General features: G+C 39.7%; 1 protein-coding gene across 1 annotated transcript in view; it reads left to right on the forward strand.

Moving 5' to 3' along the window:
* The window catches only part of fbxo11b (F-box protein 11b), a 164,069-nt gene that overhangs the window by 41,585 nt on the left and 98,674 nt on the right, over positions 1–23,810 (forward strand). Inside the window, exon 2 of the mRNA XM_072580606.1 lies at positions 17,686–17,813. Coding sequence (XP_072436707.1) covers positions 17,686–17,813 — 128 coding nt within the window. The remainder of the gene's footprint in view (positions 1–17,685; positions 17,814–23,810) is intronic.

The following is a 23,810-nucleotide window of genomic DNA, read 5'->3' on the forward strand; positions in this document are numbered from 1 at the left end:
TGTATTTTAATAGCAGTCATTTGCCATAAAGGAGAAGGAGGAAAAACTTGAAATTTCTGCTTGCCAGTACACTCTGGTTAGCTATGAACAATGTCTGTGCTCATTGGCCAAGATGTTTGCTGATGGCTGCAAGGTCTATAAATGGCCCATTCTTGTGTATTGTTGTTTATACTATTCTCATGCTTATTTTTTTGTTGCTAGCTCCTGAACAACAAAGCTTTTAAAATGCTGTTCCGCGTGTCATGGTGTGAATTAAACTTGGAGCCTATTAGTTACTAATTTAATATCGTAAACTCTGTAGCTGCCCTGAATAGTTACATGAGTGCCCCTAAATGGGTGATTGTCCCTCACTATTTCTGTCCTGGCAGGCGATACAACTGGAAAGCAATACAACCAAACCTGTTACTGTTTGTGCCTAACATCCATATTTTTGAGCACCCATTGATTACTGAGACCAATTAATGCACCCCAGTTAGTTCCAGGATTGAGACTTGCTGAATCAGCACAGACAGCCAGTTGAACTTGGGGTGTTCTGGATTGTGCACCTCTCCACTGTGGTATTCTTAGATGGTAAAATTTTTATTATTAGTGTTCAGCATCTAGTGTATTGTACTGCAATCAATGTCTAGTTCATGAAGTGTATTTCATGTTGTGGCTGCTATTTTTGTCACATTGAAAAGTAAACCTGGTTACATTTGTACTTGCATTTGCACATTTGATTTCTAGAGTTAACCTGACTATTCAGTAAATTTACAAAGTCAAATCCTGCTTGTGTCATCTAATCACCTGTTAAAAGATGTTATTACCACCTCCTGGAACAGGTGGGGAATGAACCCAGGCTTTCTGCCTTCAGGATCGGGACGCTATCGTTGTGCCACAAGAGCCCATTTACTCCAAGCTTTAAGCATGTTGTTTTGGCTGGTATTTAAGTGCACAATTAGGTGAGGGCTATTGTGTTTTTTTTACAATGTGACATTCGGCAGCAATCATGTACGTGTAATTGAGTGGGCATTAAGAATCTCCTGGCATTATTTGAAGAGGAATATGGAGTTCTCCAAATATTTTTGGTGAGGTCCTTAGCCATTGGTTTCAAAATATTGATCAACTGGGCTTTATTTGATTGCCATTCTTAGGAGCTAGCAGTTGCATCTTGGCTATTATAATTGATTGATCCTCATAAATTGATTGTAGAGTGCTTTGGTTGTCCTGTAGGCCTGATGAGGTGTTATATAAATCCACTTGTACTTAAGGGACCAGTATTTCCTTGAAGTTAGTTTTTTCAAAATACTTTTTTTGCTGAACCTTCAGCTGATAACTTTGAAATGTATTGTGGTTTCAAAACTGCAAATTAAACTTCCTGTGGCTCAACCAGCTGTTGAGATGCTTTACAAATTATTTTTGCATGATCTTTCAGAAATGACAGTGTTCAATCATTGTAGGTAACATGTTATGAACTGTAAAATGCGAATTTTTAGTTATCAATTTACTGTTGGGAGGTCTTGTCAGAAAATGTGTTGGGATTAGATTACTCCAGAAATTCAGTTGCCAGAATAGTTTCTTGGGAGAATTACTTGAAGTAAACCATCTTGTAGTTTTGGAAATGCATGCATTGCATCTTTGTTTGCAGGCTAACTAAATAAAAGCTGGACAAAATGGCAATTAATGATGACTTCAGTTCTGACTGTTAAGTTATATGTTAAAATGCCATAAATTTGCATAAATTGACATTTTTGGCTAGTTTTCTTAATTTGCATATTTTTATAATTATGGTGTTAACTGTATCTATGCTTTGCCAAAATGGCATATCTTGTTCATTGGGCTGTGTTTTGCGGATATAACTATTTTCTTTGCAAGTATTTTTTGTAAAAAGCTAACTGTAGCAATTGACAATACACTTAACTGTTTTGACAGACTTAATGTAAGAAGCTTGGTAATCCGTTTGAGAATCCTTTCCTGGCAATTACAGATATTCTGGACACCAGTGTTTCCTGTGGCACTTGGTGTAATCTTTAGATGTTGAAATGCTTACACAGAGCTGTTTTAGAGGACAAGTTGAATTTAGCAGTCTTATTTCTCTAGGCTAGTAAATTGGTCTATTCAGGCCCATTAGCTTACTCTACCATTGAGTAAGATGCTTTGCTGACTTGATGGTAGCTTCCATTCCTACCTACTGCCAATAATCTTAGATTCTTGACTAATAAGTAATTCTGTGTACTGCTGTTACAAAGTATTTAATGCTAGTTTCACTGCTGTCTGGAGGAGTGTTTCAAAGATTCATGACCCTTAAGGTAAATTCATCTGCCTTAAAAGGGAGATAGTTTAAAAACAGACTATCTCCTAATTCTAGTCTGTCTTAGATTGAGAATTATCCTTTTAACATCCACCGTAGCAAATTCTTTCAGGATCTTGTGTTTCAATAAGATCTGTTACTGTCCGAACCTCCAAAGCTTAGATGCAGCACGTTCAACCTACCCTCATAAGTTAAGCAAACCTCTCCCCAACTCAGATACCAGTCATATTTACCTTCTTTGAACTGAATTTAACATATTTCTATCCTTTAAGGAAACTATAACTGGACACAGTGCTCCGGATGTAGCCTTGTCAATACTCAATGTAACTGCAGCAAAACCTCTCTGCTTTTATTTCAAAAAGGATGGCATAAAAATGACAACGTTTCATCTCCTTTTGAATGCTTGCTGTAAGTGTATACCAACTTTGTGAGTCATGTACCAGACACCCCATGTCACTTTGTACCTCTAGAGTTCTGCATTCTTTTTCTGTTTTAGTAGTGTACAATTCTATTATCTGTGCCAAAATGTGCAAGTTCATGTTTAGCTACATTATACTCCATCTGGCAAATCTTTGCCCTTCACTTTACCTTTCCAAATCCCTCGCACAACTTATTCTCCTTCCTACTTTCATATCATCATCAAATTTCTCAAACGTGCTTTCAGCCTATGCATTCAAATTATTGGTAAGAATACTAAATATTGAAGGTGCCAATATTTTTGTAGGACAACACTTCTCAAATCCTGCACCCTGAAAATGGCCCATGTTATGTTCAACCTATTCACTGACCCATTTTGTATTCATACTAATATGATTACCACTATACAGTTACCCCTTGCTTTACAGAGTAACCTTTGCTTGCATGTTGTTAAATGCCTTCTGGATACTGAAGTTCAATCCAACCACTGGTTCCCCCTTCATCCACATTATTTATAATTTTCTCGAAGAGCTTTTAAATTAGTCAAACATGATTTTCCCCTCTCAAAACCATGTTGACTCTGTCTGATAACATGAATAACATCTTTATTCACATTATTTCCGGAATTTTATTTGTATCCTCTACAGTAAAGTTGGACAAAAAATATCTAATCAATTTACCTGCCATTTCCCCATTTAATATTAATTCCCCAGACACTCAAAAGGACTAATACTCCATCTTTTTCCTTTTTTGAAGACCTGTAGAAGCTCTTAGTATCTGTTGCTATATTTCTAGCAAGCTCTCTCTTTATTATACCGTACTAATCTTTTAGACATTCTTTGTTTATATTCTGTCTTCTGACTTGCCTGTTGTCATTGTCAGATAAAAAGATATTTCAGTTTGGTATTAAACATCCTTTGTTAATAGTACTGTTGTTTGTATGGTTCAGGTACAGTTTAGTACTGTATACATTTTACAGGTACTAATGTTTCTGGCAGAAGCTGTTTGTATCAGTGCTATATTCGTAGTTGGTAACTGGGATGTGTTTTGTGGGGACTTAGCAAATTCTTTTCCTCATATTTTTAATCAGCTGTTCAGATCTGTTATGACAGCTCTGGAGCAGATGGGACTTAAAATCTTGGCTCATCTTGGTTGGATTGGTGAAAATGTAGGATGCGAATGCAGATGTTCTGACATCTTAATGGTTCAATGTTACTATGAGACAACCTATTCCTGACTCCTAGGCCCAGTGTTTTTGTTTTGATATATGTGCTTCTAGTAGATGGATGTTAAGGTGCATCAAAAATCATGTATGCATTTTCATTTACTGCATCTGGCAGAATCCGTTTGAGCCTGCTGAGTATAGCTAATGCTTTGTTGCTAGGCAACAGGTTAAGTATGCATATAGCGAAGTTGGAACGAGAAATTGATGATACCATTCGTCATTTTATCACCCTTCAGGGCCTCCATCCCTGAAGGCCTGAAAATTTAAGCAGCAGAATAAGTGCAGTCTAATGTGGTCGCCTCGTTTCTGAAATACGCTGGGATCTGTGCAGATTCTACAAGGCAAGGTGTGTTTCAGTCCCATTTCAAGCTGGCTTTTTCACTGCAGGTGAATGCTGATGATTAACATCTGTGATGGCCCCCACCTGCAGTATCCATCATTAATACCTATTTGAGGTAAGAATGTTCCTAATGTGCCAGTTTTTAAAAACTGGAACAGGAACAAAAAAAGGAACTTGAGCTGATGTGGAATATGAATGCTCATTTTTCTGTTTCAAAATTACCTACAACTTGTGTGAAAACTGCAGTTTCAAACATTTGTATATCAGCACAGGTAGCAGTTATTACCCATTTATTGTTGCCTTGAAAATATAATGGACTGTTACCTTTTTGAATTGCTGCAGTCCAAACGGTTATCGAGTACTAGTGATACAGCATGGAAACAGATCCTTTTGTCCAACTAGTCCATGCTGACCATGCTCCCAAATTAAACTCATCCCACATGCTGCGTTTAACCCATTTCCCTCCAAACCTATCCTATTCACGTACTTTTCCAAATGTCTTTTAAATGTAACTATCTGTGTCCACCACCTCAGCAGTTCATTCCACACACAAATCACACTGTTTAAAACAAAAAAGTTAACCCTTAGTCCTTTTGAAGTCATTTTCCTCTCACCTTAAAAATATGCTCCCACCCTTGGAGAAAGACCCTTTCTATTCATGATTTTTAAATCTCTATAAGGACACCCCTCAATCTCTTACGGTCCAGTGAAAGAAGTCCCAATCTATCCAACCTCTCCTTTAACTCAAACCCTCCAGTTCCAACAATGACCTTGTATATCTTTCCAATTTCCATATAGTAGGGTGACCATAACTGCACACAATACTCCACAAGAGGCTTTACCAATATCCTGTACAACCTCAACATGATGTCTCAACTCCTACTGAATGGTCTGAACAAGCATATTAAACTCCGCCTTAACCACCCTGTCGACCTATGATGCAAATTTCAAAGATTAATATACCTGAAACCCTCAGTCTCTGTTCTACAACACTACCCAGGACCCTATTGTTAATTGTATAAGTCCTACCCATGTTTGTTTTACCAAAATGCAATACCTCACCTTTTATCTAAATTAAATTAATTGTCACTCTTCGGCCCATTGACCCAGTTGATCAAGATCTCTTTGTAATCTTTTGAGAATCTGCTTCAGTGTTGACTATAGCACCAATTTTGGTGTCATCTGCAAATTTATTTACCCCACTTCCTCTATTCTTACCTAAATGACAGACAAAAGTGGATCCAGTACTGATCCCTGTGGGACAGCATTTGTCACAGGCCTCTGATCGGAGAAACAACTCCACCACCACCCCTGTCTTCGATCGTCAAACCAATTTTGTTCCAACTGCTAAGCCCACCTTTAATCATACGTGATCCAGTTTTCCTAATTAGTCTAATCAGAACTGTGTCCAAGGGTTACTGACATCCATGTAAACAAGAACTTATCTTATAAATGTATCTTTGAAACAAGTTGGCTTTATGCACTGCTTCTGAACGTCAAATAATCACCCACATCGCTGTGAGTATGGTGTCAGTATTCAACATGTTTTTTAGAACTCCTCGATAGCTCTTAGCCGCTACTATTATTGATGCCAAATTATTTGTAGATTTCAACAACTGAATTCAGATTTTATAAAAATTCATTCAGATGTCAGCTTGTCTGGATTGGCCAGAGTTTATTGCTCACCTCTAATTATAGAGGTATAGAGATAAACAGCACGAAAACGCACCCTTCGGTCCAACTCCTCCATGCTGACTAGATATCCTAAATAAACCTAGTCCCATTTGCCAGCGTTTGGCCCAAGGTCCTCTTAAACCCTTCCTACTCATATACCCATCCAGCCTTTTAAAGGTTGCAACCCTCCAACCTTGCAAATCTTTTCTGAACCTTTTCAAGTTTGGCAGCATTCTTCCGACAGCACGGAGACCAGAGGTGATGGTGGTGGTGAGTTGTTGACTTGAACTGTTGCAGCTCAGTGGAAGAAGAACATCCACAGTGATGATAAGGAAGTCGACATGATGGGATTTCTGGTTATTTCAGACTGCTGAATCATTAATCCAGTATATTACCTGTATGTAACTATACCCCAAAATTGCGGTTTTTGTATTTTGGAGTGAAAAATCATTTTTTCCTGATATGTGTAAAACTCTTTACCAGGGGATGCTTTGGTGAGATCACATCTCTCTAATTGTGTGCCATTTTGGTTTCCTACCTAAGAAAGAATGCACTTGCCATGGAATGGAGCTCTCCAAGTTGATAGTGGGAATGATAGGGTTATCTTAAGAGGAGATGTTCATTTCATTTGGCCTGTATTCACTAGAGTTTTGAAGGATGGGAGGGGTTCTCATTGCAACATACAAAATTTTTAACTGTCCTGGACTGCTCAGATGCAATGAGGATGTTTTCCTTATCTGGGGATTCTAGAATCAGGGGACACAGTCTCAGGTACAGAGTAGACATTTGAGACTAAAATTTCTTCACTGAGTAGTGAACCTATTGACTGAATACATTGAAAAAGTGAATTTATTGCATTTTAAAGGCATCACAGGATGTGGGGAGTAAACAGGAATTAGAGTAAAACATTGAGGTAGATGATCAGACATGATCTGATTGAATGGTTAAGCAGGCTCTTAGGACCAAACGGCTTGCTCTAGTTTCTATGCTTGTTAATCAGTGTACAAGCAGTTTGAAAGAGAGAAGGCAAAATCGGATGTAATGGTGTTACAGTTAAATAAAGGTAATTATGAGGGCATGATAGAGGAACTGACGAAAATCAACTGGAAGCAGAGCCTAACAGGGAAGACAGAGCAAAAATGGCAGGAGTTTGTAGGTATAATTGAGGACACTGTACAGAGGTTCATCCCCAAGAAAAGAAAGATTATCCGGGGAGGGATTAGACAGACATGGCTGACAAAGGAAGTCAGGAAATGTATCAGAGAGAAAGAGAGATCCTATAAAGTGACCAAGAAGAGTGGGAAATCAGAAGATTGGGAAGGCTACAAAAACAAACAGAGGATAACAAAGAGAAATAAGGAAGGAGAGGATCAAATATGAAGGTAGGCTAGCCAGTAATATTAGAAATGATAGTAAAAGTTTCTTTCAATACAAAAGAAACAAAGGACAGGCAAAAGTCGACATTGGGCCACTTCAAACTGATGCTGGAAGGCTAGTGATGGGAGATAAGGAAATGGCTGGAGAACTTAATAAGCGCTTTGCGTCAGTCTTCACAGTGGAAGACATGAGTAATATCCCAACAATTAAAGGGAGTCAGGGGGCTGAGTTTGGTTGCCATTACAAAAGAGAGAGTGCTAGAAAAGCTAAAAGGTCTTAAAATTGGCAGATCTTCTGGCCCCGATGGGCCACAGAGTTCTGAGGGAGGTGGCTGAGGAGATAGCGGAAGCATTGGTTAAGATCTTTCAAAAGTCACTGGAGTCATGGAAAGTCCCAGATGATTGGAACATTGCTGTTGTAACCCCCTTGTTCAAGAAAGGATCAAGACAAAAGATGGAAAATTATAGGCCAATTAGCCTAACTTTGATTGTTGGTAAAATTCTAGAATCCATTGTTAAGGATGAGGTTTCTAAATTCTTGGAAGAGCAGGGTTGGATTAGAACAAGTCAACATGGATTTAGTAAGGGGAGGTCGTGCCTGACAAACCTGTTAGAATTCTTTGAAGAGGTGACAAGTAGGTTAGACCAGGGAAACGCAGTGGATGTTATCTACCTAGACTTTCAAAAGGTCTTTGATAAGCTGCCACACGGGAGGCTGCTGAGTAAGGTGAGGGCCCATGGTGTTCGAGGTGAGCTACTGGTATGGATTGAGGATTGGCTGTCTGACAGAAGGCAGAGAGTTGGGATAAAAGGTTCTTTTTCGGAATGGCAGCCGGTGACAAGCGGTGTCCCGCAGGGTTCAGTGTTGGGGCCGCAGCTGTTTACGTTATATATTAATGATCTGGTTGAAGAGACTGGTGGCATTCTAGCGAAGTTTGCTGATGGTACGAAGTTAGATGGACAGGCAGGTAGTACTGAGGAAGTGGGGAGGCTGCAGAAGAATCTAGACAGTTTGGGAGCGTGGTCCAGAAAATGACTGATGGAATTCAACGTGAGCAAATGTGAGGTCTTGCACTTTGGAAAAAAGAATACAAGCATGGACTACTTTCTAAACGGTGAGAAAGTTCATAAAGCCAAAGTACAAAGGGATCTGGGAGTGCTAGTGAAGGATTCTCTAAAGGTAAACATGCAGGTTGAATCCGTGATTAAGAAAGCGAATGCAACGTTGTCATTTATCTCGATGGTTGGAATGTAAAAGCAGCGATGTGCTACTGAGACTTTATAAAGCTCTGGTTAGACCCCATTTGGATTACTGTGTCCAGTTTTGGTCCCCACACCTCAGGAGGGACATACTGGCACTGGAGCGTGTCCAGCGGAGATTCACACAGATGATCCCTGGAATGGCAGGTCTAACATACGAGGAACAGCTGAGGATCCTGGGATTGTATTCATTGGAGTTTAGAAGGTTAAGGGGAAATCTAATAGAAACTTAGAAGATAATACATGGCTTGGAAAGGGTGGACGCGAGGAGACTAGGACCCGTAGGCACAGCCTTAGAATTAGAGGGGGTAAATTCAGAACAGAAATGCAGAGACATTTCTTCAGCCAGAGAGTGGTGGGCCTGTGGAATTCATTGCCGCGCAGTGCAGTGGAGGCTGGGATGCTAAATGGCTTCAAGGCCGAGATTGATAAATTCTTGATGCCACAAGGAATTAAGGGCTATGGGGCGAATGCTGGTAAGTGGAGTTGAAATGCCCATCAGCCATGATTAAATGGCGGAGTGGACTCGATGGGCCGAATGGCCTTCCTTCCACTCCTATGTCTTATGGTCTTATGACACAGCTCATCTTGCTGGCAGATAGGCTACTGTTTAGTCCATTTTGAAATTACAGGGATGGGTCACAAGTTGCACCATCGTTTATGCGTGTGGTTTCAGAAAAGGGCCTCTATTTGATACTTTGCTGTGGTTGATCCTCCTCATTGCTAGGCAGCAGCTGACATTGCATGCAGATATGCATTGCGTGTACCTGCTGGTGGAAATGTGGCAATTTTGAGCTCTTCTCTACATCAGACATCCTCAGTGAGGATATACACTAGAAGATTTCAAGGATCCTGCCAAAAGTTACTGTGAAATGTACAGAAAGAAGAGATTGTCTGGAACATAGACCAATCAGATTTTGGTGTTTGTGCAAAGAGCTAAGATGCCTTGCTAATGAAAGATGTTATGGTTATAATCCTTAAGCAAATCTGAACAGGAGTCTCTGTATACATGCAGGTTTTGGTTTTGGATTTGGTTTAAATGTTCGAAAAAAAACATGGACATTTGGGGTGGAGGCCAAAAAGGTAAGCTGAGCATCAGTTCCTTGGAATTTAGAATGTTAAGGAACTATTTGAAGTTTAAGGCATTAATGAGAATAGGACAAGAAAAAACAGTTCTATTTGTGCTCATTGGGGAGTGGTGAACTATAAAGCATGGTTAATACTAGATACTACGTTCAGATGATTCTGAATTTCACTCCGAATAGTGGAAGCTTGGAATTATTGGAAACTACTTAATTCTCGATTAATTATTTCAAATCTGAGATTTATTTTGTTAACCTAACATTGAAGAATGTGAGACTAATGTGAGTTAAGGGCCCATGATCTAATTAAATGGCTGAACAGATTGTAAGGAGTAAAATGGCCTTTACTACTTTTAGTATGTGCGAGAGTCTTGAGCAGTAGTGAGAAGTAGTGATTTGAAGCCTTATTTTCTGTTTATCAATGATATGTGGTGTACATCACAGCACAATTCCTTGTATTTTTGCACTTTTTTTTTCGTTTTTCCACAGTACATTATTCCAAACACCTACCCGGTGACATGAAGTGTCTGTCTACTGTGCCTATGGAAATTGGAATTGTGTTCAGCACCTTATTTCTATCAACATAAATGCTTTTAAAAAAAGTTTGCTTCAGGGAGAAATTAGTTGTAAAGTGCAAGATAGCCATAGAGTGAGGAGAAAAGAGAGATGTCCATCTTGGAAATTGAAAAACTAGGAGGATAACAGTCAAGTGATGTCAAAATTGCGTTTGTGTAACTCATTTCTATACTTTTTATGGGCTCTATGGATCTTTTATGAAGAAAAGTTTTAAAAAATTATTTTTGTGTGTCTACAATCAAATTGCCATAGTCCTATTGGACCGCAGGGCTGTGCTGTCATTTGAGAGAGGTGGCTGGTGGTGGTTTAACTTGAAAGTCATCATTCCTAAAGTGAGGGGAAAGCTTAAGGGGAGAATCCTTCAAGGTAATTTCAGCTGCTGTGGGAATCTAACCTATGCTATTAGTATGTAATGCAAACCAGCCGAGTGAACTAATTTCAGGGTAACTGAGACTGACAGCACTTGGACAGAGTGTTAGTGAAGTCTCGAGAAGAAAAATGAAATAAATGGCCAAGATGATTATTTTGGAAATGTTTTTGGGTATAAATCTATACTCGTATGTTATTCATATTAATCCAGGTAACTTGGCTTTGCTTCTTTTTGCATGGTTAGTAAGCTGGTCAAATGTACACTTGTGTTTCACTGGTGCTGTTGTAAGTGGAGCAAGTGATCAAGGGAATTTTCATGTGATCAACTTCAGTGTGTCAATAGTTTCACATATCACTCTTCCATAAAATGATAGGTAGACTCATTCGGAGTATAGGAGAAAGGGAGAACTGCAGATGCTGGAGATCAGAGTCGAGAGTGTGGTGCTGGAAAAGCAAAGTCGGTCAGGCAGCATCTGAGGAGCAGGAGTCCGAAACATCAATTCTTCTGCTCCTCGGATGCTGTCTGACCTGCTCTGCTTTTCCAGCACTGCACCCTTGCATTTGGAGTATAGTCAGCCTTCACATTTGCTCCCCCCCCCGCCCCACCTTGCATTTCTGCATGACCAATTGACCTCTAGTTCCAGTGATCAAACCAACCTAGTGTGGTGGTTCTTTAAGAGGACTGTAAAGTGTGGATCAAAACTATTTCTAAGTGTGCCCATGTTTTACCTTTTCAATGCATATTTTCAATCAACATAAGAAATTGGAGCAGGAGAAGGTCATTTGGCCTTTTCAGCCTGCCTAGCCATTCAGTATGATAATCATTGATGATCTAAATTGGTACCCTATTCCTACTTTCTCCTTTTTGATCCCCTTAGCCCTAAGAACTATATCTAACTCTATCTTGAAAACCTTCAATGTTTTGACCTCCATTGCATTCTGTAGCAGACATTTCCTAGGTTCATCATTCTCTGGCTGAAGAAATTTCTCCTCCACTCCCAAATAGTCTATCCTGTCCCTGTAATTCCTTGTTCTGGACTGTCTCTTGTCATCAGGACTGTCATGCATTTACTCTGCGTAGTCTTCTCATAGAATTTTAAGTTTCTAAGATCAACGCCCCCAATTTTTAAAATCTCCAGTGAATATAGTCCTGTAGTCCTAACCAATCCAATCTCTCTCCATATGACAGTTCTGTTATCCCAGGAATCAGTCTGGTAAATCTTCACTGCACTCTCTAGGTAGCTGGAATATCTTTTCTCACATAGAGACCAGAATTACCCACAGTACTTCCAGAAGTGATCTCATTAAGGCTTTGTGCAATTGCAGGAAGAAATCTCTGCTCTGTCCATGAAACCTTTTACTATGAAGGCCAGTCCATCATTTGCCACCTTCACTGCCTTTTGCATCTGGGTGCTTTCAGTGATTGGTATGAGGATACCCAGATTTCCTTGCACCTCCCGTTTCCCAATCTTTCTAATCATACAATCTTCCTTCCTGCTTTTGCTATTAACTGTGCAACTGTTTCATAGTGGTGCTGACTGTGGGACTCACTTCTCAAACTGCTTCACTGTGATTTTAAAAAGAAGTGCAAATTGCTGGAGAAACTCAGGAGGACTGGCAACATCTATGGAGAGAAAGCAAAGCTAACTTTATTCCATTTCAAAAATATACTTTATTCATAAGTCTTTATTTACATAATCACTATAGTGCTTCGATTCTGTACAATCTTTTCATATGTAGAACAAACAAAACCAAGGCATTTCTTTCTTATGCAAGACTATATTTACATATGTCTGAAACACCGGGAGGGCCCAATAACTGAACAGACCCAGAGTTAACTTTGGTGGAAAGTCCTTAGCTAGTGATCTTTATCCTTAGCAGCGGCTGCCCCAATCTTTAGTCCCTCCCACAGCACATAGTCCTGGACCTTGGAATGTACCAGACTGCAAAACTCATTTGAGGTTAACTTCTTTAACTGGAAGACCAATAGGTCCTGGGCAGACCAAAGAATGTTTTTGACCGAGCTGATAACTTCCAGGCACAGCTGATGTTCCAAGGAACAGACTGTAGAGCACAGAGTCCTGTGTCATGGATCTGCTCAGGATGAACCTTGACAAGAGCCACTGCATCTCTCCTTTGGACTTTGTAAACAAAGGCACATTCCAGAATGAGCAATATGACAGTTTATCCTATAAGGTGGCCATCAGGGTGAGGATGGTATTAAAAACATCTCAACCCCCCATCCCCACCCAAAATCCAGAGTTTTGTACATGATGTCATTGTGGACATGGCCCATCTTAGACCTCCAGATGAAGTGGATGGTCATTTGGGTGACTCTAACAGTGTGCAGATTCTGGGAATGGGCCAGACCTGCGCCATGTACTACAACAACAACGCAAAAACCTCACACCTCATGACCATGTTTTTAACACACAATGGAGAGGGAGCGGTGCTCCCAAAAGCCCAGTTTCTGCCTCATCTGATGATATGCTCCTCTTGCACTTTTGCGCATGCCCCAGCTCCTCTTAATCATATTTCCAGTCCCTTCAGGTAACCTGTCCTAATGGTGAAGGGAGTAAAGGATCGATTAACCTTGTTACTAAAGAACATGGCCTCACTCTTGATTTATCTGGCACCTAAACTGGTCACAGCTGCACATGAGTTTGTGCACTGACAGTGGAACTGAGCAAAAAATGGTGACTTTCCTCCATGTATAGGGAGGCTTTGACCTGCAGGACTCCGCTGCCTGGAACAGTTACTGCCCTTGGCTTGTCTCCTTCCTAAAGGACTCTGGGAAAAGGGTCTATAATGCACAAACAATGCACGAGAGAGTGGGCAGCCCTGCCTGACTCCTGATCTGACTGGGAAGCCATCTGATTCCCTCCCATTGATCGACACTGCATTACCCATGTTGATGGCGCTCAGTTGAATGCATTTGTGGACTCTCTCCCCAAAGCCTATTTTGGAAAGCATGTCCCATGTGTAGTTATGTGATAGCCTGTCAAAGACCACCACCTGGTCCAGGCTGATGAGGCAGGGGTCCACCTCCATGTCCTGCATATAGTCCAGTGACCCATCAGTATCACATTTACCAACCTGGTACACTGCAGTCTGTTGTGGACATTTTACCCACATTGGACTGTGATGCTGTCTATGGAGCACTCTTCTCACAGCGCTTCTTTGCGATCCTGGTACAAGATTGTTGCCTTCAAGAGAAAGAACATCAGTTTCTTGATGTTGAAAGCACTTGCATGTTTGAGGTAAATTACTTTTAAGATTTTGCCAAGCTCTCAGATTTTTGATTAAACTTAACTGAGCTGCACTACAGCTTGCCCTCAAATTTATTGTCACAGGACAATAACTGGTTAAAATAAGGGCATATTTGTGTTCTGTTTAAAATTTGCAAACTTACAGAACTCCATATTTGCCTTTGTGAAAAGGGTGAGAGTTATTTGCCTTTTGACCATTGGGATGCTTTACTGTGTTAAAAGCAATGTATGTCCTTAATGTAATTTTTCTATGTATTTTCAAAAATTGGATTCTCCAAATGACTTGCTGGATTAATTTACCCGTGCAATGCATTTGTCACTGATCAAAGGATTCCCAGGCCTCCGCTTAGGTTGCTGATTTTTGCCTTGGTGTCCCTAGCAAGAACACTTCCTGTTCCCAATGGCAATCTTTGTCAGAAGAGTTCTGTGAATCAGCATCTTTTTGTTATTGCCAATCAAAAGCTTGCTTTCTGGTTAGTGGCAGATGAAGTTTAATTCCGATAAATGTGAGGTGCTGCACTTTGGGAAAGCAAATCTTCCCAAGGACCTATACACCTTAATGGTAAGGTCTTAGGGAGTGTTGCTGAACAAAGAGACCTTAGAGTGCAGGTTCATAGCTCCTTGAAAAAGTGAAGTTGCAGATAGATAGGATAGTGAAGAAGGCGTTTGGTATGCTTTCCTTTATTGGTCAGAGTATTGAGTACAGGAGTTGGGAGGTCATGTTGCGGCTGTACAGGACATTGGTTAGACCACTGTTAGAATATTGCGTGCAATTCTGGTCTCCTTCCTATCAGAAAGATGTTGTGAAACTTGAAAGGGTTCAGAAAAGATTTTCAAGGATGTTGCCAGAGTTGGAGGATTTGAGCTATATAGGGAGAGGCTGAACAGGCTGGGACTGTTTTCCCTGGAGCGTCAGAGGCTGAGGTTTATAGAGGTTTACAAAAACCTTATAGAGGTTTACAAAATTATGAGGGGCATGGATAGGATAAAGAAGCAAAGACTTTTCCCTGGGGTCGGGGAATCCAGAACTAGAGGGCATAGGTTTATGGTAAGAGGGGAAAGATATAAAAGAGACCTAAGGGGCAACCTTTTCATGCAGAGGGTGGTACGTGTATGGAATGAGCTGCCAGAGGATGTGGTGGAGGCTGGTACAATTGCAACATTTAAGAGGCATTTGGATGGGTATATGAATAGGAAGGGTTTGGAGGAATATGGGCCAGGTGCTGGCAGGTGGGACTAGTTTGGGTTGGGGCATCTTGTTGGCAAGGACGGGTTGGACAGAAGGATCTGTTTCCATGCTGTACATCTCTATGACTATATGCCCATTTTCAAACTTGGTAATTGCAGAAGCCCCAAATATACTCAGTAAAATTGTGCAGATATTTGGGAACGTAACGTATCATTTTGTTGGATATACTCTCTGGAATTTAAGTGGAACAGTGGTGCTTTCAGCAGGCTAATGTTTTGTGAGTGTTAGCTTTAAGTTAATGAGAGAGCTCCAAATATAGGAATGGCAACCTTTGGCTTTTTGATTTAAGTAACTTTGTTATAAATTGCTTTTCTAAAACGTTGTCTTCTAGATACTAATTTTTTAAAATTCTAAATTCATGATCATTAATGTTTATTATCTCTATCATTTCAAGCACAGACTGTAAAAGTATCATGTATCCATCATTACCTCTGAGATACTTAAAAATATTTGAAAAATCTTTGCATTTATGTCGTGCGTTTAATGAAACAAAATGTCTCAACTTTTACATCTGCAAATACTTGCTGGATATCATTTAACTATGGTTGATATTTTTGATTTATTGCTATCTATGCCAGTGCTCTCCAGGCCAACCACCTATATTTTACCCACCATAAACCTGAATTCAACCAAAGTTTTGCTGTCTGTATCATTTTTTGAACCAAATTCCATTCACCTATCACCCTTATGAGAATTGTCCTGCTACAAGCTTTTTTTTTATGCTTTGAAATGTTTCATTACAATAAAAGTGCTACATTATACTGCATTAATGCAAGTTTTTTTCAAAGATTTTGCTAGATATTGTGGAGGTATTGGTGCAAGATAAATGAAACCTTTGTGGATTAATGCATTCAAAATTTTACAGCCATGATATGGTGCACTTGAATTCCAGAGGTGCGTACCATGCTCTCAAGATTTTCTTCCAATCTTGGACAAATCTCTCCTGTCTGACATCCTCACTATGCCCTCCCCACCAAGTTTTACCTCAATTCATCAGTACTCCTTTATTGTCCTTTACAGGTAATTGTTTTGAGTCCTCCTTGAATAAATGTACAGCTTTCCTCCTGCTGTCTCAAAATGTTTTCCAAAAGCCTTTCCAAAGCATCCAGTAAGATCCTTTCTAAAACCTGCCTTGAGTCATATTATTAGGCGGAAGTGGATACTGCAGATCCTGGAAATCAGAGTGGTGCTGGAGAAGCACAGCAGGTCAGGCAGCATCCAAGGAGCAGGGAAATTGATGTTTCGGGCAAAAGCCCTTCTCCAGCTCCACTCTGATCTTGATTCATAATATTGGTCAATCCCCCCCTCCCCCTTAACATTTTCATATTATACAGCATTATTAGTTTTTGGTTATCTCGGAAGTACAGTGGAACTTGTTCTAACATATTTAACAGCAATGTACATTGGCATAATACATTCATTTACTTTAAAGTAAAAATTAAGCTTTCTATTCTTCCTGCCTCCTTTTCTCCCCTTTTCTTAAAAAAAAGTTGTGAATATGCACAATAGACCTCAAACATAGTACCTTTGCAAAAGTTGGTTAAAAATATGATTGTATCTAGTCGGGATTAATGATGATTGAGATAATTTGCTGTTAAGTGAATTACCTAGCAGCTGAAATCCTTGTTAAGTATCGTGTGATGGAACATTACTGGTCAAGAATCAATTGCTGTTTGTGATATTGGATTGTATTTGTCAACTCAGAATGCTGCAGCATGATAGGATTCATGCTAGTCTTTTTGAAAAAGTATTCAGTACCATTCTCTGACTCTTTTCCCATGGCCCTGCAATTTATTTCCATTCATATAGTTTGCTAGAACAAAAACAGAAGTTGCTGGCAAAGCTCAGCAGGTCTGGCAGCGTCTGTGAAGAAAAATCAGTTAACTTTTCAGGTTCGGTGACCCTTCCTAAGAACTGCTGAGAACTCTGATATTTCTTCACAGATGTTGGCAGATCTGCTGAGCTTTTCCAGCAGCTTCTGTTCATGTTCCTGATTTACAGCATCCGCAGTTCTTTTGGTTTTGTCACATATTTTTCTAATTCGCTAAAGCTACTATCAAATTAGTTTCCTTTTCAGGCTGCGCATTTCAAAATTTTAATTCATATGTTGAAAGTTACTTGTTACTTTGGTTCTTTTAGTAGTTAACTTTAAATTTGTACCATCTGGCTTTGAGCAAAAATGAGCCATTGGAAACCATTGTTTCTTAGTTAGACTTAGACTTAGCAAACCCTGTTATTGTTTCAAACACTTCTATCAAAATTTAGTCATCTCTGTATAAAGAACAATCCTTTTTTTGCAGTTGAAATCCCTCATACTTGGAACCACTTTATTACATCTTTTATTACATATTTAAGGCCAAATATTTAAATATAAATTTTTGTTGAAGGTGTTGTTGGGTTTTTAAGGGGTTCTTAGAATATTTGCTCAGGAGGCAATAGTTTTGCTGAATTGATATCAAACAGATTGACTTGTATGGTGCAAAGGCCCTTGAAGGGCTTAAAACCCATTCTTATATGATTTGTGTAAGACTCAATTTTTTTTTCCTTTTCGTTCTTAGATGAGGATGTCCCTGCAGACATGATTGCAGAAGAATCAGGACCTGGCGCACAAAACAGCCCATACCAGCTGCGGAGAAAGTCACTACTGTCTAAACGAACAGCCTACCCTACAAAGAATAACATGGAGGTGAATCACTTAATCGCAGATTTAGAAAAGTGTTTTTTTTGTCTTCTCTACCACTGCAAAAAAAACTTGCATTTATTCATGTTTTGTCTACGCAAGTACGGCCAGTGCAGTGACTGTATTAAAAGTTGCTATTTTGATATATTGGCCAGAAAGAAGTTCTTGTAGGGTGAGGTCGACATTGTCTCTCATTTATAGTATATTTTGTTTAATTTTGTGAGAGAATTAATGGAGGTTTACAGAAATGTGTTAGGTATTGATTCATACAGACTTTATTTTGAGCTCTGCTTGAAATCCATGCGGGACATGTGGTGAAATTGACCCAGCAGGAAGCCAGTTGCCTGCAAAAAATGAAACCTGCATATCACTCATTAGAATTTGCCCATGAGCATTGAACTGAGAAGTTTGAATAAGAGCTACTCCTCCAGTTGCGGAGCATGTCCATTAGGTGCGCCCAAGTTGGGGAAGAGCAGTTGCTATTGATGAATCTGGGGGAAGGTTGGTGAAATCAGTGGCAGGAAACAGGAGGGGGGGGGGAACCAATGGCTGCAAAGATGAAATCGGTTGGGGGAGGCTCGTGGCTGCAAAGGTTGTGTAGTGGGGAGAAATGTGTAACTGCGAAGAGGTAGTAGATAAATGTGATTCTAAATTGGGCATGAGGTATTAGGAGAGAAGTGAGTGACTGTGAAGGTAAGAGAGAGGGTTGCTGCTCAGAGCAATCTGTTAGCAAAGGAATGCTTAACTAACTGTAAGTTAGGAAATCTCAAGTCACTAATAAATTCGTTGAAAATTTGCTTTTTATGCAGTGTGAATTATTGAAAAAATACATTTGCTGACTTACAGCTTTTGTCTTGTGCCAGTTTGAATTTTGTGGGACCTGAGAAATTTAAGCTGGTGTTGTGGCTGTATGTTGAATGGAAAGGGGATCAACATTGATATTGGTGATTTCTTATAAAAGTTCTGAGTGTCAAAATAGCCCATATGTCAATATAAATACAGGAAATAATGTTATAATATAATTGCATCTCTTGCCTAATAGAGTTAGTGAGAATGACGAATCTCCCACCAGAAAAAAAATTATTTTGATCTTTTTGTCAAGTAGTACGTTCTGTTGCTATGCAAATAATCAAACTCTTCAATTTTTGCAGCATAAATGATCAGAGTTAAGGAGTAAAACTCTTAATGAATCACATTGAAAGTATATTAATTTTGTAGAGTAGGCTTGATCTTTATAAAGTTAAGTGCCTTGAAAATAACACAACAAAAACTTTAAATTGAATCTTAACCAGTTTAAAAAAAATCCCATGTTTAGAATGTGCATATTTTGGAATGATATCAGCTATTTACTTGAAAGGTGTAATTTCAGCCTGCAAAATATTTATTCAAATCTTTCATTTATAGCGCTGCACTAAAATCTTCCAGTCCACTAGGTTAGAATCCTCCATTGTTGATTTTCTTTGATGCTGTGATATTGAGGTTGTGGTGTCTAAGCAAATCAAGGGTTAAGGGCTTCGGTAGTAAGCCCAAACTTGTTGTGATCATAGTGTGGTGGAGCAGGCTGAACTGGCCAGAGGATTTGCTCTTGTGCTCTTCTGTCCTGGAATGACATATTTCTACTGGGGGTCTGAGGATTATGTATGTAATACTTGAGTAACTGCAGCACCATATTTCATGACATGATTTTCAGAATCTTGAATACTTATTGCAAATGTGTTCTAGTGAATTGAGGTAAATTAACTATTCTGCTTAGGCTATAAGCAGAGGGTGGCACGGTGGCTTAATGCCAGGTGTTAGGTTCCCTTCATGAGATTCTTACACGCTCGATTCAACTACAGTACGCCTATTTCTGTGAAGAGCCACGATTTATTTTGGCAAGTACAAGCTTTTGGAGAGTCACAGCACTTTTTTGCGATGCTTCTGGAGCATGTCAAGCAAGGCTCACTGAATAAGGGAATAGTCCTCCCTTTATACAGGGTTATACAGTCAGTGATGCATGCAAGGCACAACCCCTGCCACTTCCCCCATAGTCACATGCCACCCAAAAACAATGTAAAATGATTAGATTATTCCTTAAAGCAATGTGTGATTCAGGTTACTCCTTAAACTACAGCATTTGCAGGCTATGATTAGATTAGATATCCTGCCTGTATAACAGAAAAATATAGCATTCAATTTCTTTCATGTCAGCAGAACAAATTAATCCTTTAACATCTCAAAGGGCCCCAGTTTGATATCATTCTCATGTGACTTTCTACATGGCATTTGTATATTTTCCCTGTGTTTGTGTGCACTACCTCCGGGTGCGTCTCACAGTACAAAACTGCAGGTTAGGTGGATCTGCCATGCTGAATTGCCTGTAGTGTTGAAGGATGTGCAGGCTAGGTGGATTAGCAATGGGAAATGTAAAGTTACAGGGACAGGGTAGGGGTATGAATTTGGGAGGAATGCACTTCAGAGGGTCAATGTGAACTCGATGGGCGGAATGGCCTACTTCCACACTGTAGGGATTCTATAATTCTATGATTGTAATCTTTAAATGTTTAACTTTTGTGATCACTTTGTTAGATGTTGCAATGGTTTAATATGATCCAGCCATATGAATAAAGTGCTCTGCATCTTTCAAGAGATGTTTAATCTTTCTAAGTCATGATTTGGAGATGCCGGTGCTGGACTGGGGTGTACAAAGTTTGAAATCTACACAACACCAGGTTATAGTCCAACAGGTTTAATCGGAAGCACTAGCTTTTGGAGTGCCGCTCTATCATCAGGTGGTTGTGCTTCCAGTTAAACCTGGTGAACTATAACCTGGTGTTGTGATTTTTAAATCTTTCTAAGGGTATCTAAAGTTTGACAGACTGGACTAATTTGTCTATTTTAGGCATTGGTTATATCTCTATGAAATACATTTGTTTTCTTGTAGTTTCCTGAATTTTCGTTTTAATTGACTCATTATTTAAACTGTTCTTTGCTGTGTAGTTGTGGGCACTTATTCTTCAGTGAGGCTATTAATGCTTTGGAGAGGGTGCAGCAATTATTTGGTACAATAACAAGGATGAAGGATTTCTGTAATATGAAAAGACTGCCGAAGCTAAGACTGTTTTTAGAGCAGAGAAGGTTCTGAAGAAATTCAGTAGAGGTGATCAAAATCTTGTGTTTTGATTTAGCAAATAAGAAACTGTTTCCAGTAGTAGAGGACCTCATCAAAGGATACCACTTGCAAGAGATTGTTAGAAGAATCAAGCATGACACGATAGGAGCAATTCTTACATAGTATCTAAAATCACTGCTGGTGAGATCGGATTTAGTAACAACTACCAAGCTGAAGCTGGAGAAACTGTTGGTAAAGCTTGCAAGCCTATGTGAAAGAGCAGGAGTCTGGTCCTAATTGCGTAGCTCTTTTTAAAAACCAACATGCGCACACAATAGGTGAAATGGCTACCTCCTCCAATTTTACAAAATAGCATAGATTAAGGCTGCTAAAGGGGCATTCCTCTTGTGTCTTATTCTCTGATAAAAGTCTAATGGTTAATTCATGCTATAAAGATTGGACCTTTTGGCATTCTTGATGTATTATGTTTTAAAGAGAATTAAGTACTACAGTACTCAGTGGAACATGATTCTGTGGTGTAATTTGTTGTGAAACTGTATATTGAAGTTTGCAATTCTTGTGTTTTCCTTGTGTGCAAGATAAAATAAAAACCTTTGACAGCATCCTCCCTTCTCAGCAACTTTGGAATTAGGTTTTCATGTTAGGTTAAGATTCCATTTCAGTTCAGGTAATTTTGCATTGGACATGTCCATTGCTCAGTGCCACCACCTAGCTTTAAAAAGATGCATAGCACCAATCCTTTCTATTGAGTAACACACAACTGGTGCTTGCATTTCAATGTTGAATCATGCTGTACAACAGTTTGCTTTCATATATCCCAAAGCTCTTCGCAGCAGTATTGTCCAGCAACATTTGTGAGCCAGAGTGAAATAATAGGATTTAAAAATCTACTTAAAGAAACATTAAAGTAGGGCTTGGAATTCAAGGAATGTCATAAAGGGAGAGGTAGCGAGGCCACGCGTTAAAGAACAGAACGCTAGAGTTTAGAGCCTATTCAATTAAAGGCATGACTGTCATTGTCGTATTGATAAATTGGAAATATGCAAGAGGCCTAAACTGAGTGAATACAGATTTTTTTTTCATCACGCTGTATAACTCTACATTTTGTCTGATAGTCTTAGATGCAGCACTTTAAGTCACTTCCTTCTGTAAAGGGGCATTCCACTATCTTGTTCTCCAGTAGAAGACTAATGTTTAATGCATGCTATAACTACTGGACCTTTTGGGATTCTTGATGTACAGATCTTTGGGGAATCTCAATATTATGTTTGAAAGGGAATTAAATACTAAAGTACTCAGTGGAACTTGAGCATGTGGTGTAATTAATTTTAGTTTGAAATTTGCAATTCTTGTGTGCAAGATGAAAATCTTTTGACAACATATCTCTCTTCTCAGCGACTTTGAAATTGGGTTTTTGTGCCATATATAAACACTTTACCGCAAAGGTAGAAGTAATTACTGAGTTGGGATGGGTTGTTGTTGATAGAGGGAATTATGCACATGTATGACTATTTTAACGTTCTGGGGCATTAGTGGACAGATGGTCAATGTAGGACCAGGGCTATTGAGGAATGTGTAATGAATAATGGATTTGATCAATCAAATGATCAGATGGGGAAATCTTATGACTCAACTGGGATTGGATATTGAATTAAAAGACTAACCGGTTGCAAAGCTGTCAAGAGGTAAAGGTGGCTGTTACCATCTTGTGGAACCTGTTATCACAACTGTAACAAGTAGATACAAAATAGATGGCTAAGGTTGGATCTAGAAGAGACAATGTGTCAATGGAGGCAACTCATTGAGCCAGGTGATCCCCCCCCTAGCAAAAAACTCGGTCGCAAAAAAGGAATGCGTCTACACAGTGGGATGGATAATGAAGGAAAAGTTCTGAGGAGGATGATCTCATCAAAAACTACAAAAAGAGGAGAAAGACTGAGGAGATACTGAAAATGTAATTTTATGCATTTTGAGATTAAAGTGTTGTGATGGGCAGAAATGTGGTTGAGGGAGTTCAGATCCAGAAGTTGCAAAGCGAGAGTGTTAAGTTTGAAAGGAAACATAATGCCCAAGACTTGAGAGGTACAGGAAGTTTGAAATGAGTTAGTATTTGTAAGGGCAGAAAGGTCAATGTTCCTTTTTTGATGGGGCAATAATGATGAATTTAAAAGTGATGCAGTGCCTGAAGAGAGAGAGAGAGAGAGAGAGAGAGAGAGAAGTTTGCAATGCCAGTTAGAGTGGCATAAAGGTGATCTGAGCAGTTTGTGGTAATAGACCAGCTGGACTGACCACGTATTTGCAGTGGCTACAGGAACAAGACAGAGGCTAGGCATATTGTGGCAAGTAACTAGTCTTCTGACTCCCGAAAGCCTGTCCATTATCCACAAGGCACATGTCAGGAGTATGATGGAATCCTCCCCACTTGCCTGGATGAGTGCAGCCCCAATAACAGTCAAAGAAGCTTGACACCATCCAGGACAAAGTAACCTGCTTGATTGGCACAAGCGTCTACTCCCTCTACCACTGACGCTCAGCAGCCATGTGTACTATCTAAGAGATGCACTGCAGAAATTCACCAGAGATCCTCAGGCAGGACTTTCCAAACCCACTTCCATCTAGAGGGACAAGGGCAGCAGACATATGGGAACACCTCCACTTTTTCAAGTTCCCCTCAAAGTCACTCACCATTCTTTCTTGAACATTTATCACCGTTATTTCACTGTCGCTGGGTCAAAATCCTGGCATTCCCTCCCTCATGGCGTTGGGGGGTCAACCTTCAACTGGTGGACTGCAGTGGTTCCACAAGGCTGCTCACCACCACTACCACCTTAAGGATGGGCAATAAATGTTGGCCAGCTAGTGATACCCATATTCCACAAAATGAATAAATT

The sequence above is a fragment of the Chiloscyllium punctatum genome, chromosome 11 (genome assembly GCF_047496795.1).
Source record: "Chiloscyllium punctatum isolate Juve2018m chromosome 11, sChiPun1.3, whole genome shotgun sequence".
NCBI lineage: Eukaryota > Metazoa > Chordata > Chondrichthyes > Orectolobiformes > Hemiscylliidae > Chiloscyllium > Chiloscyllium punctatum.